This window comes from Cynocephalus volans, chromosome 18 (assembly GCF_027409185.1).
Source record: "Cynocephalus volans isolate mCynVol1 chromosome 18, mCynVol1.pri, whole genome shotgun sequence".
Taxonomy (NCBI): domain Eukaryota; kingdom Metazoa; phylum Chordata; class Mammalia; order Dermoptera; family Cynocephalidae; genus Cynocephalus; species Cynocephalus volans.
This window is the reverse complement of record NC_084477.1, coordinates 13,072,650-13,087,916: the sequence shown is the minus strand read 5'-3', so window position 1 is coordinate 13,087,916 and position 15,267 is coordinate 13,072,650. Positions and strand designations below refer to the sequence as shown.

Below are 15,267 nucleotides of genomic sequence, written 5' to 3'. Positions count from 1 at the left end.
AGAATAATCAGTAGATTATTATTAGGAATGTCTGAAGAATGTGTCAGTAGCTGATTAGAAAAGCACTATTGAACAGTGAAATTGGCAGGGGCTGGTGACTGGAATGCTTTTGTACACCACAATTTTCAAGTATCACTAGATAAAATCTATGGTAATGTTTTATGTGATTTATTTGAGATTTGATTTGTCTTATACAAGATTTTTAAAACATATTTATCAATGTATATAAAATATTTCAGTTACAATCTTGAACTTATTCCATTTTATAAAATATTTTGTATCTTCTATTTTGTGTTAGCCAAAACATAAAATAAAATTTATAATGGATACCAATTAATTTTTAGTGTTCTACACTTTAAATTTTTATTAAATACATTGGAAAAAATTTGATCGGTAAGTCCAATAAAACTAATGGAATTATTTTTGAATTTTATACATGATTTTTATCTAATTGTTCCTAAACTCCAGCATTCAGTAGACATGTGTACATACATTTACCAAATGAATACCACTCCTTTTAGCATCATTCTTCCTTCATGAATAACTTGAAATTGTAGCTACATATTATATTGCATAAGTAAATAAAGAAAAGTACATGATAAATATCTTAATTATATTAATACAACATCATTTTAACCTTAACTGCTTTTGTAAAATTTGTTGCATTATTTATCTCAGTGGTTTTTATCCTTATTCCTCAAAATATGTTAGCAGCTAACCTGAACTGAGAAATGAAGTTATATGTCTTTCTTTTATGACAGAAAGCAAGGCTGATTTAGCTAATCATTTGGGCTGGTAACTAGGCTATGTAGGGGACATTTCCCATTTTTTCAATTATCTAAATCTGCAGCTACAATCTTTTGATGAAGATGTCATTAAAGCACATGATAATATAAAAGCATTTTATTTTTAAAAAAATATTGGCAGGCTGACCCCGTGGTGCACTCGGGAGAGTGCGGCGCTGGGAGCGCAGCGATGCTCCCGCCGCGGGTTCGGATCCTATATAGGAATGGCTGGTGTGCTCACTGGCTGAGTACCAGTCACGAAAAAGATAAAAAAGTATTGGCAAAGGTGTATTGAAATGAACAATTTACCTCCAAGATTTCTTGAGCCTATTGGATTAAACTAGGAGTCTTTAAGAGAAAAAAGAGTAGGTATAATTCACGGTCAGTCAATACATCTGAGGGGGTGGTGCCGCTGCACCCTGGAAGGACCCCACTTTCTGCCTGAATGCAAGGAGCTGATTGGCTCCAGTCAGCTCACCCCAAGACTGCCCTGTGGAAAGACAAACCAACTGGTATGTTCTTTCAGCCACTGCAACCAGGGACTCTTCCAGCAGCCTTGCTGTCCCCTAAATAATGCAGAATTCACCTCCACAGCTTTCTGACCTCGCTGTGCCCTCAGCATGGCCTGTCTAGCTACATTGATGATAGTTTAGGTTTTCCTAAATGTTTTCACCTTGCTTTTTTTTCTCTCAACTGATCTATATGGGCATTTTCCTCGTGGAAGAGAAGGACATTTTGTACCAAATCCAATTCATTCAACCCTTCGTTTCACAAACACCGCACATCCCTTCACCTTAAACCCAGTTTTCAGACATTCTGTTTTCTCCTCGCAGGCTTTATTCCTCTCTTTCTAGACAGTTGTACCCCTCAGTACCCATCCAACTCTTTCCCATCAAAGTAAGTGTGAGCAGTTTTGCTGTCGCAGAGGACCTCCATCTCTGTGGCCAAGATTCTTTGTCCTTCCCTTTCCCCAACTCTCTCACCCACCATGCCCTTCTGTTCCCTTTTGAGATCATTGTAAACATTTCATTCTTTAGATGAAAGAGACAACGTGTGGCATGGGTCCTGAAGGGCGAGCACGACAAATGACTTATCTCCCACAGGGGTCCTTCATTACATCACTTTCTTATGAGAAGCTTTACAGACCACATCAATGGGGAAGGTGCCTGGCCAGACCTGCCTCACTGCTCACCTCCTTCTTTTTGATTCCTGGTCGCCCGGTGTGTCTGGGCTGCTAGTTATACTGGCATGTCAGGCCAAATCGACTTCAGCCTGCTGCTCTTGGCTGTACATGCAGCCCTGGGAAAGCACATGAGTCTTGTCCTCTGTGGAAAATGGCCTTGGGAGGTGCTGTGCACCGTGACTATGTGCGTAGACCTCCTGGGGCTGGAAAATAAGACTGGCTGCTTGCAAAGCCTTGGCCCTGGTCTCAGCACTCGGTGGAGATTCCAAGGGCACATGCTGATTCCTTTCTGTAAAGGGAGCATTCAAGAGAACATCATTTTAGAGTCTGGGGTCCTTGTTAGGAGGCTTAAGGCCTGTTCTCATGGGATTTTTCTCACATTTCATAAACATCTACACATTTTCCTAGGCTTGACAATAATAATTTTTTGTTTTGTTTTCAATCAGTCATGCAAAAAGTGGCTTCACACTTCACATTTCCATTTTTTCCTGCCTATCTGTATTCCTGATTAACACCCGGATTCCCTCCCACGAGGCTGCCCCGGATGAATCGTGCCCCACTTGCTGGGTGTACAGTAACTGGCCATCCTTGAGGCTTTCCACCCCAGGTTTCTGAGAGTCACCTGGCTCCTCACTGTGTCCTTGAAAAGCTGCCTTTTGATTTTCCCTTTGACCCCACATATTCTACTTCTTTGTGTGATCACAGATTCAATTTTACTTTCTTCTCCCCTTCTTGGCTCTGTCTTCCATAAACCAGTCTGCCGTCCCTGTTTCTTTTGTTTTCTCCAGAATTTGCCTGAAGATCCTTTCTTTCATCTTTTCCTTCTTAATAGATTTGCCTATTAATATTTAATCCAATCAATGTGTCAATGTTTCTCAAATGCCACATTCTGTAGACCACTGCAATTTTTAATCAAGTATTATTTACTTAATATTTTTTATTTCTAATTAGCTCACTTCTTATATCAAAAAAGAAAATAGACTCCTATTGTAAATGGGAAAGCAATATCACTTTCTTGTAAATAGAAGGTAACTATAATAAAAATAAATGCATGGGTATCACCTAACCAAGGGGTGTCCTTTCACCACTGATTGTGGCAATGCCACCACTATAGCAGACTGTTCTTGGTCATGCACTGTCTGCAAAGCCCCTGAGACTGAGAATTCAACCACAAAGTTTAAGGATACTGTCTGGTCCTTCCTTACACTGCAGCAGGTGGCAGGGGCATGGGGTGTACACAGTAGTGCCAGGACTCAACTCTCTTCCCCCAGTTAAGGACTCTACTTTGGGATTCCCATGGAAGCTCATATACTGAGTGAGTCTACACAGCTGAATCCGAGTTGTTGCCATGCAATTAGACCTTTATTGCCTCTTCTTCCTATATCTGGCAGCCCCAAATGATTATCACAAAACTAACCTTTCATTTCCCCACTTCCTTTTGGTAATTCTGGAAGGTTGGTGGAATAGAATAGCACAGGCAGCTGGGGTTTGCGTGAGGCCAAGCAAATCCACCTACAGCACATACCCTGAGTGCTTGTCCACCATAACAAATAAATAATGTTCTCCCACATACCTAAAATCCTCTCATGAACCACATTTTAGGAAATACTGATTTTAAAATATTAACAAGATTTCAGGAAATTATGGCTCAGAGAGTCTCATCTAAATCCCTTAAAAAAATGATTACCTTGTGTAACATTGAATATACTAATTTTCCTCATTTGAGCATCACATACTGCACATGGGTGTTGATATTCAACACTATACCCCCCAGAAATGTACAATCAATTATGTTTCAATAAAAAAATTCCTTCATTTGATAAAATTGAGGATCTCTTGAAAGCCGGACATTTAATGAAATCTTTGTAAGGTTACTAGTTGACTGAAGAGACAATGGAAGAGAAACTTCAGCAACCACACATGAAAAGAAATACACTTTCCAAAAATAGCTTGAAAGAGTCACAAAAGGATGGCTCTATCCCCCAATAAGCAAAACCATCAATCTCTGAGGAACAAGGAAAATTAGATTTCCAGAGTTACCACAACATAACTCAGAATATCCAGTTCTTAACAAAACATTTTAAAACATGCAAAGAAACAAGAAAGTATGACCCATTTACAGGAAATAAAGAATTTAACAGAAACCATCCCTGAAGCAGTCCAGACATTAGAATTACTAGTCAAAGATGTTAAACCAATTGTCTTAAATATGTTTAATAAGATAAAGGAAACCATGAACAAAGAACTGAAGATCAGGCAAATGGTGTATGGACAAAATGAAAATATCAATAAAGAGATATAAATTATAAAAAGGAACCAAACAGAAAATCTGGAGCTGAAAATTTTAATATATGAAATGAAAAACTCACTACAGGGACTTAGCAGCAGATTTGAGCAGGCAGAAGAAAGGATCAGCAAACTTGAAGATAAGACATTTGACATTACACAGTCTGAGGAGCAGAAAGAAGAAAGAATAATGAAAATAAACAAAGCCTGAGAGACCTGCTGGAGAACTATCAAGGGTACCAACGTATACATTACAGGAATTCCAAAAGGAGAAGAGAAAAGGAACTGAAAAAATATTTGAAGAAATAATAGGTGATGACTCCCAATCTGATGAAAAGACATGAATATACATATCCAAATAGCCCAACAAACTCTGAGCAGGATAAACTCAAAGGGATTCACAGCAAGACACATTATAGTCAAATTGTTGAAACCTGAAGACAAAGTGAGAATTTTGAAAGCAGCAGGAGAAAAGCTAAGAGTCACGTACAAAGGATTCTCAATAAGACTAACAGCTGGTTTCTCACAGGAAACCCTGGAGGCCCAGAGACAGTTGGATGATACATTTAAAGTAGTGAAAGAAAAACCCTGTCAGCTAAGAATTCTATATGTGGCAAAACTATCCTTCTAGAATGAATGTTTATCTGGAAATAAAATTGTTCCAGATAAACAAAATTACCTGTAGACCTGCCCTACAAGAAATTCTAAAGAGAGTTCTCAGGCTGAAATGAAAGGACAGTTGCCAGTAACTGGAAGACATAAGAAAAATAACCAAAGAACATTAGAAAAGCTAACTTCCTAGTAAATATAAAAGCCAGTATTATTGTACTTTTGGTTTGGTTTGTTACTTTCCTTTTATCCTAGATAATTGAAAAGGCAAATGATTTATAAACAATAATTATAAATGTATGTTACTGGGCACATACAATCTATAAAGATGTAATCTGTGAAAATAGCATCATACGGGGGAGGGGCAAAGAGGTATAGGAGCAGAGTATTTGCATACTAGTAAAACTAAGTTGATGTTTGTCAAACTAGATTGTTATAAGTTTATGATGTAAATTGTAATCATCAAGGTAACTAAGAAAGTAACTAAAAAATATACATAAAAGGAAAGAAGGGAATAACAATGGTATACCACAAAAAGCAACTAAGTACAAAAAAAAAAGGCAGTAATGAAGGAATTGAGGAACAAAAAAATAAGACACACACAAAGCAAATAGCTACATGACAGAAACAAATCCTTTATCATTAATCACATTAGGTGTGTGAAACTCTGCTATTAAAAGGCAGAGATTGGTCGACTGGGTAAAAAAATAGGATCCATCTATACACTGTGTACAAAAAACCTCACTTTAGATATAAGGACATAAAGAGGTTAAAAGTAAAAGAATGGAAAAAGATATTCCATGCAAATAGTAACCAAAAGAGAGCTGAGGTAGCTCTATTATTGTCAGACAAGGTAGACTTTAAGTCAAAAAAGTTTACAAGAGACAAAGAAGGACATTATATATTGACAAAAGGTCCAATGTAGCAAGAAGATATAACAATTATAAACATAAACACCCCTAACAAAGAAGCCCCAAAATATCTGAAGCAAAAATCAACAGAATTGAAGGGAGAAACAGACAGCTCTACAATAACAGTTGGAGACTTCAATACTCCACTTTTGATAACTGATAGAACAAAAAGACAGAAGATAAGTAAGAAAATAGAGAACTAGAATACCACAGTAAACTAACTAGCCCTAACACGCATACACAGAACCCTCCACCCAACAGGAGCAGCATACACATTCTTCTTAAGTGCACATGTGGCATTCTCAAATTAATAACCTAACTGTACACCTTAAGGAACTATAAAAAGAACAGCAAACTAAACCTAAAGTTAGCAGAACAAAGGAAATAATAGAGGTTAGAGTCAAGATAAATATAATAGAAAAGAGGAAAATAATAGAGAATAATCAACAAAACCAAAAGATAGTTCTTTGAAAAGATCAATAAAACTGACAGATCTTTAGGTAGAGTGACTAAGAAAAAAAGGACACTCAAATTATTAAAATCAGGGATGAAAGTGGAGACCTCTTCTATTCTCTATCTATACTCAACTCTTGATTTTATCCAATCTTATTATTATAATACCCTTGAGGGAGATATCTCTCACCCATTGCATATCTTTCTAAACTATTGGACACCACAGCAAGAAGATGGGCTCCCTGTTTATGGACTTTGGTGGTGGCCACCCTTGTAGCACCAGAAAGCTCTAAACTAACTTTTGGATAGCAAACAGTGATTTGTTCCCCCCATCATCTTCAAGACCTTCTCAGCCATAAGGTCATGTCAATTCTCTCCCCTTCCCGCCTACAACTTATCCAACTTACCTTCATTGAGAATTCCCAGTTTTCCTTCAAACCTTGCCCTCCCTTAAATCCAGCCACTCTCATCCCAAAACACTCAGGACCCTTAGAACATAATTGCATGGAGGCTTTAGACCTCTTTCTCAATCCCTTTCCACACATTTCCCCACACCCTATCTCGTGGCCTAACCTACACTGGCCTCAGTCATCAGGCAAAGTAGAAAAAGCCAATCACCTCATAAAACACACCTCACCATGCTGTCCATGGAACTTCACCTCCCTTGGACCCACCTTTTCCCTCTAGCACTCACTCGCCTGCGAGCTGCCCCCCACAAGCCCACAGGCCTCAGTCCCTTTGAACTTATGTATGGCAGACCCTTCACCCTCATGCTTCTACCTTCCAGCTCATCGCCTTTAGGCCAGTATCTCCCTACTCTTTCTCTCATTAGGGATCTTCTTAGGGAACAGGCCAACCTTCTATTACCTCATCCTTTCCCCACCACCCCCTCAGACTTTAAACTGAGCTTGGGACAGCAAGTGGATATTAAAACCAGAATCCCAAAGCCGCTCCCACCATGTTGCAAAGGGCCTTATACAGTACTCAGCACCCCCATGGCAGTAAAGGTACTAGGAAAGGTCCCTCGGTATCACTTATCCTTGGTAAAACCAGCACCTAAGACTTTACCCAAAGAATCTGTTAACACCAAGCCAGAGAGGTCCCACTGCTCAACCCTCAACCCAACATCTCCCTACACTTCATCCATTTTGGGACCCAAAAACTGAAAATCTCCAGGACCTCTGCTCTTCCCCCAATCCCAAAAGGATGATCTTTCCCCGGTATTATCCTCTCACTCTTGCAGGCCTGCTCCACGTCCTTCACACAAGAGCTACTATTATACTATCTGTTCTATACTTGCTACAGGATTGGCAGCAGCTGCCTCAAAAGATTGTAACATTATAGGAAGATTTCTCCTGCACTCCTTTACCTCCTATCAGTAGGATGCTTCTTAGCAATTTCATTGTGGCAATGTGCCCTTTAAGTTCTTTTGGCTCCCTAAACCTTTGCATCCTTCCCATGTTTTTCCTCCTATCTCAATGCTCCCCCTTACCTGGAACATGGAGGTGGCAGGTCCACAGGGACGATGCAGTCCTCAGCAAATCAGACTGGTCCCCGAGTGACTCATCTGTGTCCCACTTCAAAAGAAACTTTTTGTGGTCAATCCCTCCCTGTTGATACAGCCCTTAAGGTTTCCACAAACATCTCTTCACTTTCCTCCAGTCTCTTCTCAGTGGGGACTGTCAGCGTTGTGCAGGGCCTGCCCACACTCTGCCTCTCTAACACCAAACGCTACCACTCACTTACCCCCCCGTCCTCATCCATGCCCTAAAACCAGAATATATTTCCTTTGTAAAACTACATTATCCTTTTGCCTACCCCCTAATGTGATTTCTTGCATATTCATTTGCCTCGTCCCTGACATCACCCTCCAGACAGATGGAGAGATGGAGAGAGGACTGGGACTAACTTCAGCCCCTCCCTCTCAGGCAGTGCCCCTGCTCCTGGAGGGCACTAATTGTACCTTTTAATTGGGGCAGGGATCCTTCCTGCAACTGGGACTGGCATAGCAGGCCTTGCTACTGCCTCTCAATTCTATCAAACACTCTCAAAAAAACTAGGTATAGACAGCATCTGTTCCCTCCAGTGACAGGTCACCTCACTCATGACAGTCACTTTACAGAACTGTAGGGCCCTTGACTTTCTTACAGCTGAGAAGGAAGGCACCTGCCTCTTCTTGGGGGAGGAATGCTGTAATAGAGTCCAGGGTGATCCAAAACAACTCAAACCATTTCACTGAACCCTTGGATACCCTGGCATATGCCCCTACCAGGACCCCTAACTATGCTGGGACTCATCCTACTTTTTGGTCTCTGTCTCTTTTGGTGTTTCTCTAATTTCTTGCAGGAATGTATGCAGGCTTTCACCAACCAAAAGGTCACCAAATTGTTCCTGCAAGGAGGATATCAGCCCCTCAGAATCAGCGACCCTTCCCTGGAGGAATACAGCCTCCCCACATGAAACCAATACCCCCCCCCCCACCTAATTGTTTTACCTGCCAACATAAATCTTTTATTTTTCCATACCTTCACCCAACTCCAGCAGGAGAACTTTGCCCCTTTTCCCTTCTTCTTATACTTAAAAGGCAGGAAAATGATGGATTTGGGATGTGACTGGCACCATTGTGCACACAATAAGCACAAAATAGCCACCAGCCTTGTCTTCCACCCCAGCACCAACCCCCCTTCCCTTTATGAGAAGCTTCTTGACTTAAACAGAAACCTCTTTTGCTTCTGCAAGGACGTAGTTCTCCACGCTGGTCGCATAGTTTCCACATTAGCATAATGCCCCTCCTTGATGGAATCAGCCAGCCCTTGGTGCCCTATATAAGCTCTACCACCCCCACACCTGGTGCTGTTCTCCATCTTGAGGGCAGCCCCGGGCTGTTCCCCACTTTGAGCACAGCCAAGCAGATTCTTTTCCTTGAGTAAAGCTTGAATGGTACCCAGTGTCTTGGCTCACTTTCTTTCAAATATCTTATTTTTTCATATTTTTGCCTATCTCCAGCAGGAAGTAGTGTCAGAAGAATGACACCTTTGTCCTTTTTCCCTTCTCCCTATACTTAAAAGGTAGGAATGATGGATCTTGGACGTGACTGGTGCCATTTTTACACACACTGGGTACAAAATGGCCACCAGCCTTTCCCTGACAAGAAACCTCATGGTTTCTGAGAAATAGAAACTCCTCTACTTCCGCCTGGGTGCAACCTTCCACCTGATTGCATCCGCCAGCCTTATCTTCCACGCCAGCACCAAACCACCCCTGATTACATCAGCTTTCCTTATAGTCTATATAAACCCTTCCGCCCCCACGCCTAGTGCTGCTCTGCATTTTGAGTGTAGCCCAGCAGACTTTTTTCCTTTAATAAAGCTTGACTGGTACCCAGAGTTTCAGCTCACTTTCTTTCTCAGTAAGGATGCTATACACATTATTATTATAATTTTTTAGACTGTAAAAATTGAGGTATAATTATATACAGTAAAATGAGATTGTCAAGCAAATTTACATCTTTTTTAAAGCTTAGTAAACTTCATACTTTGGTCTCAATTTTACTCTTCTGTATTCATTTGCTTTTCCTGTCATCTACCACACTCAGGTTTATAGAGCTGTTCTTTATCTTCAAAGTCTCTAAAGTGCTGTGTTCTACCCAGAGAGTTTCTCCTGCCTGGAATGGGCTTACCTGAGCACACCCTCTCTCTTCCTTCAAGACCCAGCTTCTTCTTTGAAGCTTTGCGCCAATCCCTTAGAGTGTCACTGAGACTGCAAAGGTCCATTTGCTTACTGCTCAATAGCCAATAATTGAGAGACAAAAGTTGGTGTAAGGAGAGGTGGCCTTTAATCAGGAAGCCAACAGCCTGGGGAAATGGCAGATGTATGTCTCAAAGGCCATCTCCAGCTCTCCCAGGTTTGCCAAAGGGTTTCATAGGGTTGTGTGGTGGGAAGCTGATTCATGGTGACCAAGTGGGGACGTGCAAGCATGCCTGAGTGTTTCAGAAAATCATCAAGGAACGTCCCAGGTGGGCATTGCAGCATGATATTTTGCTTTCCATGGGTTCAGTTTCTGTTAATCTCAAAGATCAGGTTAGTAAGCAAGCAAAAGAATGACCATCTCTAATTATTTTGTGGACAATGTGAGTAACAGTCATTGTGTTCTGGCAATCATGTGAACAAGAGTCACTGTATTCTAGCAACCAGCTGCAAGCTATGTAGTTTGGGTTACAGGAAAAAAAAAAAACTTTTAAATTCAGAGGTTTAACGAAATGGAGCCATTTCTCTTCGAGCTGTTAAAAGAGTACCACAGCTATACTGGAACACTGTGGCTCTCTTTTGGGTGTTCAATTATTAATCTAACTAGGTTGTAAGCTTCTCTTCTTAAAGACAGAGGTGGGGGCACCATATGGCTTGTCTGTCTTTGCATCTTAAGTGTGTAGGCCAATGCCTGACACTTAGTAGGTGCTCAATATATGATTACTGTCAGTAAGTGACAATTAACATCCATCTATGTCCTTCAGAGTTTTCACAGTACATTCACACGGTATCATTGAATCCTTACTACAACCCTAAAAAATAGTAATTACAATCATGCACCAAATAACTTTTGGGTCATATATAATGATAGTCCCATAAGATTATAATGGAACTGAAAAATTCCTATTCCTAGTGACACGGTAACCATCGTGTTACAACCGCCTACAGTATTTGTAACCCAGAAGCAATAGGCTATACCGTATGGCCTACGTGTGCAGTAGGCTGTACACACTCTACGATGTTTGCACGACGAGGAAATCACCTAACCATGTCATTTCTCAGCTCGCATCCCTGACATTCATCCACGCTTGACTGTACTTCCATCCTACCAATTCCTTTTTTATAGTGTGGAGAAGAACCTAAGAGGTTAAGCATCTTCCCCAGAGCAAGACAACAGCAAAACGGAACTAAAGTCAACTTTTGGGCTGTTGACTCCCCACAGCTTGTGAGGCCAGCATCAACCTGGCACCTTTAAGGTACCTCCGAGGAGCCCGCAGGTGCACTTCCGGTCCGTGTTGCAGACATGCGCAGAGCCTCTGCGGGGGCGAGAGGGGGTGGGGAAAATCCAGGACCCGGAACTACGTTTCCCAGGGAGCCCCGGGACAAAGCCTCAGGTGATTGGTGGAGAGCGTCAGCCAATAGCGCTGCGAGGCGTCGGTGCGGCCCAATCCCGGGCCGGCAGGGGCCGGACCTCCCGCGCCAAGGCGGGCTCGAGCCCAGAAGTAACGGCGCTCCGAGCTGGACGGCGTCTCCGGCCACGTCGCTCCGCGCGGCGACCGCGCATTTGGCCGCTGGGTCGGCGCCGAGGGCGAGCCGGGTGACCGGGAGAGAGGCGCGCGGCCCGGTCGTGGTCGCTCCCGAGGAGGCCGCAGGGTGCGGCGGGCTCTCGACCCTTAGAGGCTGGCGGGCGTCGTCCTGGGCCGTCCGCTGTGGAGAGCGCGTCTTCCCCGCCGCGCCCCGCGCCTGAGGAGGACGGTCGGCGACATGTCCCCCGCGCTCCGAGAGCTGTCGCAACCGGGTAACGCTTCGCTCGTGCGTCCGTGCCGCGTGCTGTGACCCTCCTGCCACCTGGGTGCCCGTCCTCGGCGCGGGACACGTCTGGCGGGGGCTTCCCCTTCGAACCGGGCCCCGGGGACGCATGTGTCGCCGCGTCGCTTCCCCGGCCCACTCCCCTTTCCTCCCCGGGTAGCTCAACCGGCCGAACCTGCAAAGCTCCCGCTCCCCGCGCGCCCGAAACACGCTCTTAACCTCCACGTATCTGAGCTTTGCGGTTTGCAAATCCCAGCTGGGCCCCGTGCAAGTTTTGCACGGTGTAATGTGCTTTTCCCTAAATATTCATCGTGCACATACCTGCTAGAGGAAGTTCAGCTGCTGAGAGGCAGATAGGGAAACCCTGAGAACTGTCGTAAAACTGCATGGAACGTTTGTGTCCCGCGTCCATGCGCGCTTGTGCAAACTCCCGTGTGCATGGAATCTCTACGTTGAAATAGATCAGCAGGTCCCACCTCCAGATACTCAGTAGGTTGGGAGGGGTCCTAGGAATTGCCTGAGTCATTCTAATGTGGGTGGCCCTGGGATCAGCCATGAGAAAAAGCTAGTTCAGCACAAGACCCGAATACGACTTCAGCTTTGTAATGCGCTCTGGGTCTCTGAGGTCATCCCTGATGTAGCATCTGTGGACAGATGCGCCCATAAAGATGTGCGAGGTGTGAGGGAGGTGATGTAGGGACAAGAGAATCAGTCATAAGGAGCATGCAGGAGGAGGATGAATGCTAAATTCATGACTCAGAAGAGAATTGATCCTGGGTTAGCCGGTGACCCTATTGGTTCTAGGGCGTGGTAAAGTTGTTCTTGAAACTGGAGGAACTGTGGCCGAGAAACATATCACTAATGCTATAAAATAAGACCTATGCTTCTCATAGGGGTGTCATGTACTTATTTGAATAATATCTCTTACTGGTGACTTCTGGCTTCCCCCTTCCCATTTAATTTTAAAAAACGAAGTGTGTTTTCTCCTTCACCTGAATGTCGGTATTGTTATCGACAGCAAAATGCCCGTGAAGATTTAGCATACTTTGAATAGTGAGTGACCTTTTTACGGAAAATGAAAAAATTGTTGACTGTTTGGATCTAGCCTAGTTCCCTTACCCCGAGACTCTCCTCTGCAGTTGAGCACTGAGTCAAGTTTAACCAAATGTAGGGGCTTTAAGGAGTTCTGAGCCAGGCCTGTGAGCCTAGAAAAGACCTTAGATGTATTCCTGCTTCTCTCTATGTGGGCAACTTGTGTGTTGGGATTAGAATCAGATTTTAACTTTCTGAAACCCTTAGTCACTTACTGCTGTCCAGTCTTAATGAAGCTTTTTAATGAAGAACTGGGAATTCTTAAATCTCAAGGTTGGGCTTTCAATCTAAATGTCCGTGACCTCAAACCATGGTTGTGTCCCCTGGGAAAGGAGGCTGGTGGGCTAGCAAATACTTCTTGTAAGGCAATTTCAACTACAGCTTCTAAAGTCTTCGTGGTTTACTCCTCGCTTAGTACTATGCGTGTTATCTGGAACTCAATCGTTGAATGATTAGTGAAAGAATGAATAAATGATCCAGTAGAACTGATATCAGCCTTCTCTGGCTTAGTAAAATCAAAGGGGGAAATAATGTATTTCAAAAATGGAATAATGCACAGCAAAGAGATGCCTGCAAAATGTAGCAAGTCAGTGCAAACTAGAAATTAGAGATCCAAAAATGAAAGTGAGAGGTATCTTACAAGGGACTTGTAGGGCAGTAGTAAGATCATCTTTAATATAGTGAAGACAGGAGATTGCTGAGAAAGCATTGGGATCATTTGATTACAATGTAGAAAATAAAAATGTCTTTTCCTTGCCAGGTGCATTCCCCATTTAATGCAGTGGAAAGGGGAGCCCTAAGAAAATCATACCTACATGGGTCATTATATCTCCAGAGGAGATACATTCCCAACGCTATAACTTATTATTTTCACCCACATATTGGTTTAATGGCTTATGCCTTCATCTTGTCATTCTAGACGGTAGTTTTTAAAGATGGTGCTACTTAGCCACCTCAACATCTGATTGCTGCTTTAACCACTTAATACCATGTTTATTTTTTGGAACACTTGCTGTGAACCAAAATATCATTAGCTACAAAATAAAATGTTAATGGCAAACAACACCACCACAAAATACTTTGGCTAGATCCACTGAAATTGGGGAAAATACTGTGTGATCTCTTGGGCTCATTAGCCAAGAACATTCCTTGGGACTCTCCTCTGCACTGCAGTGTCTCTCTATATACACATTAAATACAAAAATATTTCTGAGACAGTGTTATAACTAGTCAGCTAAATGGGTGAACTGCAAAACTATATATTCTTATATTTGCTGTGAAAGATATTGGGGAGAATCTGCTCTATTTAGAATCTGACTAGTCAATAGTAAGATGTACAGAATGTTCTAGACCTAAACACGGATAAATGCTGTTTTTTGTTGTTCTTCATGGAAGAGCAACATTGCAATGAAGGCCCACCCTGCCAGGGAAAAGGAGAACTTTCAAGGTGACTTATGAGAAAGTTCTGATAGAAATTAGAAGCCGGTGAAATATAACCTCTACTGGAAAAGCTGGCAGAATACAGAAGGATAATAACAGTGAACACTTACATCAACAAATCTTCTGCAGGAAAAATTCTTAGATTCTCTAAATGGGAAAATCTTATATTATCCCCTAAACGAAAAAGAAGCATGTGAATAATGCAGAAGCAATAGATTTTTAAGGACCTAAGTTGCAGAGGAGTTTTGTATTCAAGCCACACAATTCCCACTCATTTTGCTATATGTTCTCTTGTTTGTGTGCTGGCCAGGTTATGTCATGGTAAATAGTGAACTGTCTTAAGGAGTGAAAACAAAGTTTATATTTCTGGGTTGGAAAGTGAATGCCTTGTGGAAAAGTACTAAGACTGTTTATGCAAATAGGAAGAGGTGTGGAGTCACTCTCCAGGGTCAGATTTCCTAGACAAGTGTGCTCTTGCTCAGTGGAGGGGATAGAAGGAGAAAGACATGTACGTAATATGATATTGATTGATGTTGATTGATCATTCTGCTGATGCCAAAGGACATATTTCATTGCCTGTGGAAAAATTTGCATTTTTTTTCCTTAGATACCTTTTTTTAAATGAAATGTCACCAATGCATGACCTATTCTCCCCTTGCCACACTTCATGATCCCAGCAGTCTTATGATTCAGTCACCCACTTAAGTTCACATGATTTCATTTCAAGGTGGATTGCAGCTACATCCTTTTAACAAGAAAGGAATTCAGCTGGACATCTAGATTAAAGCTTTTAGTCCTCTCTTCTCATTCTTAATTTGAAATTATCTCAGTTTAATTGTTTTCACTGTCTTCTTCCTGCCAGATGATGTTTATTTCCAAACCTGCAAATATACCATTCCTTCCTCAGCATGAATAAGGCTGAGAACAGTAGGTTTTACGTGATGTTTTTTCC

General features: G+C 42.3%; 1 protein-coding gene across 4 annotated transcripts in view; it reads left to right on the top strand.

The window, feature by feature from the left end:
• Positions 1 to 11,500: 11,500 nt before the first annotated feature.
• Positions 11,501 to 15,267, top strand: part of MTR (5-methyltetrahydrofolate-homocysteine methyltransferase) — a 95,880-nt gene continuing 92,113 nt past the window's right edge. For all 4 annotated transcript variants that reach the window (XM_063082704.1, XM_063082706.1, XM_063082705.1 and 1 more), the window contains exon 1: positions 11,501 to 11,772. In XM_063082704.1, coding sequence (XP_062938774.1) covers positions 11,739 to 11,772 — 34 coding nt within the window. In that variant the 5' untranslated portion in view covers positions 11,501 to 11,738. The remainder of the gene's footprint in view (positions 11,773 to 15,267) is intronic.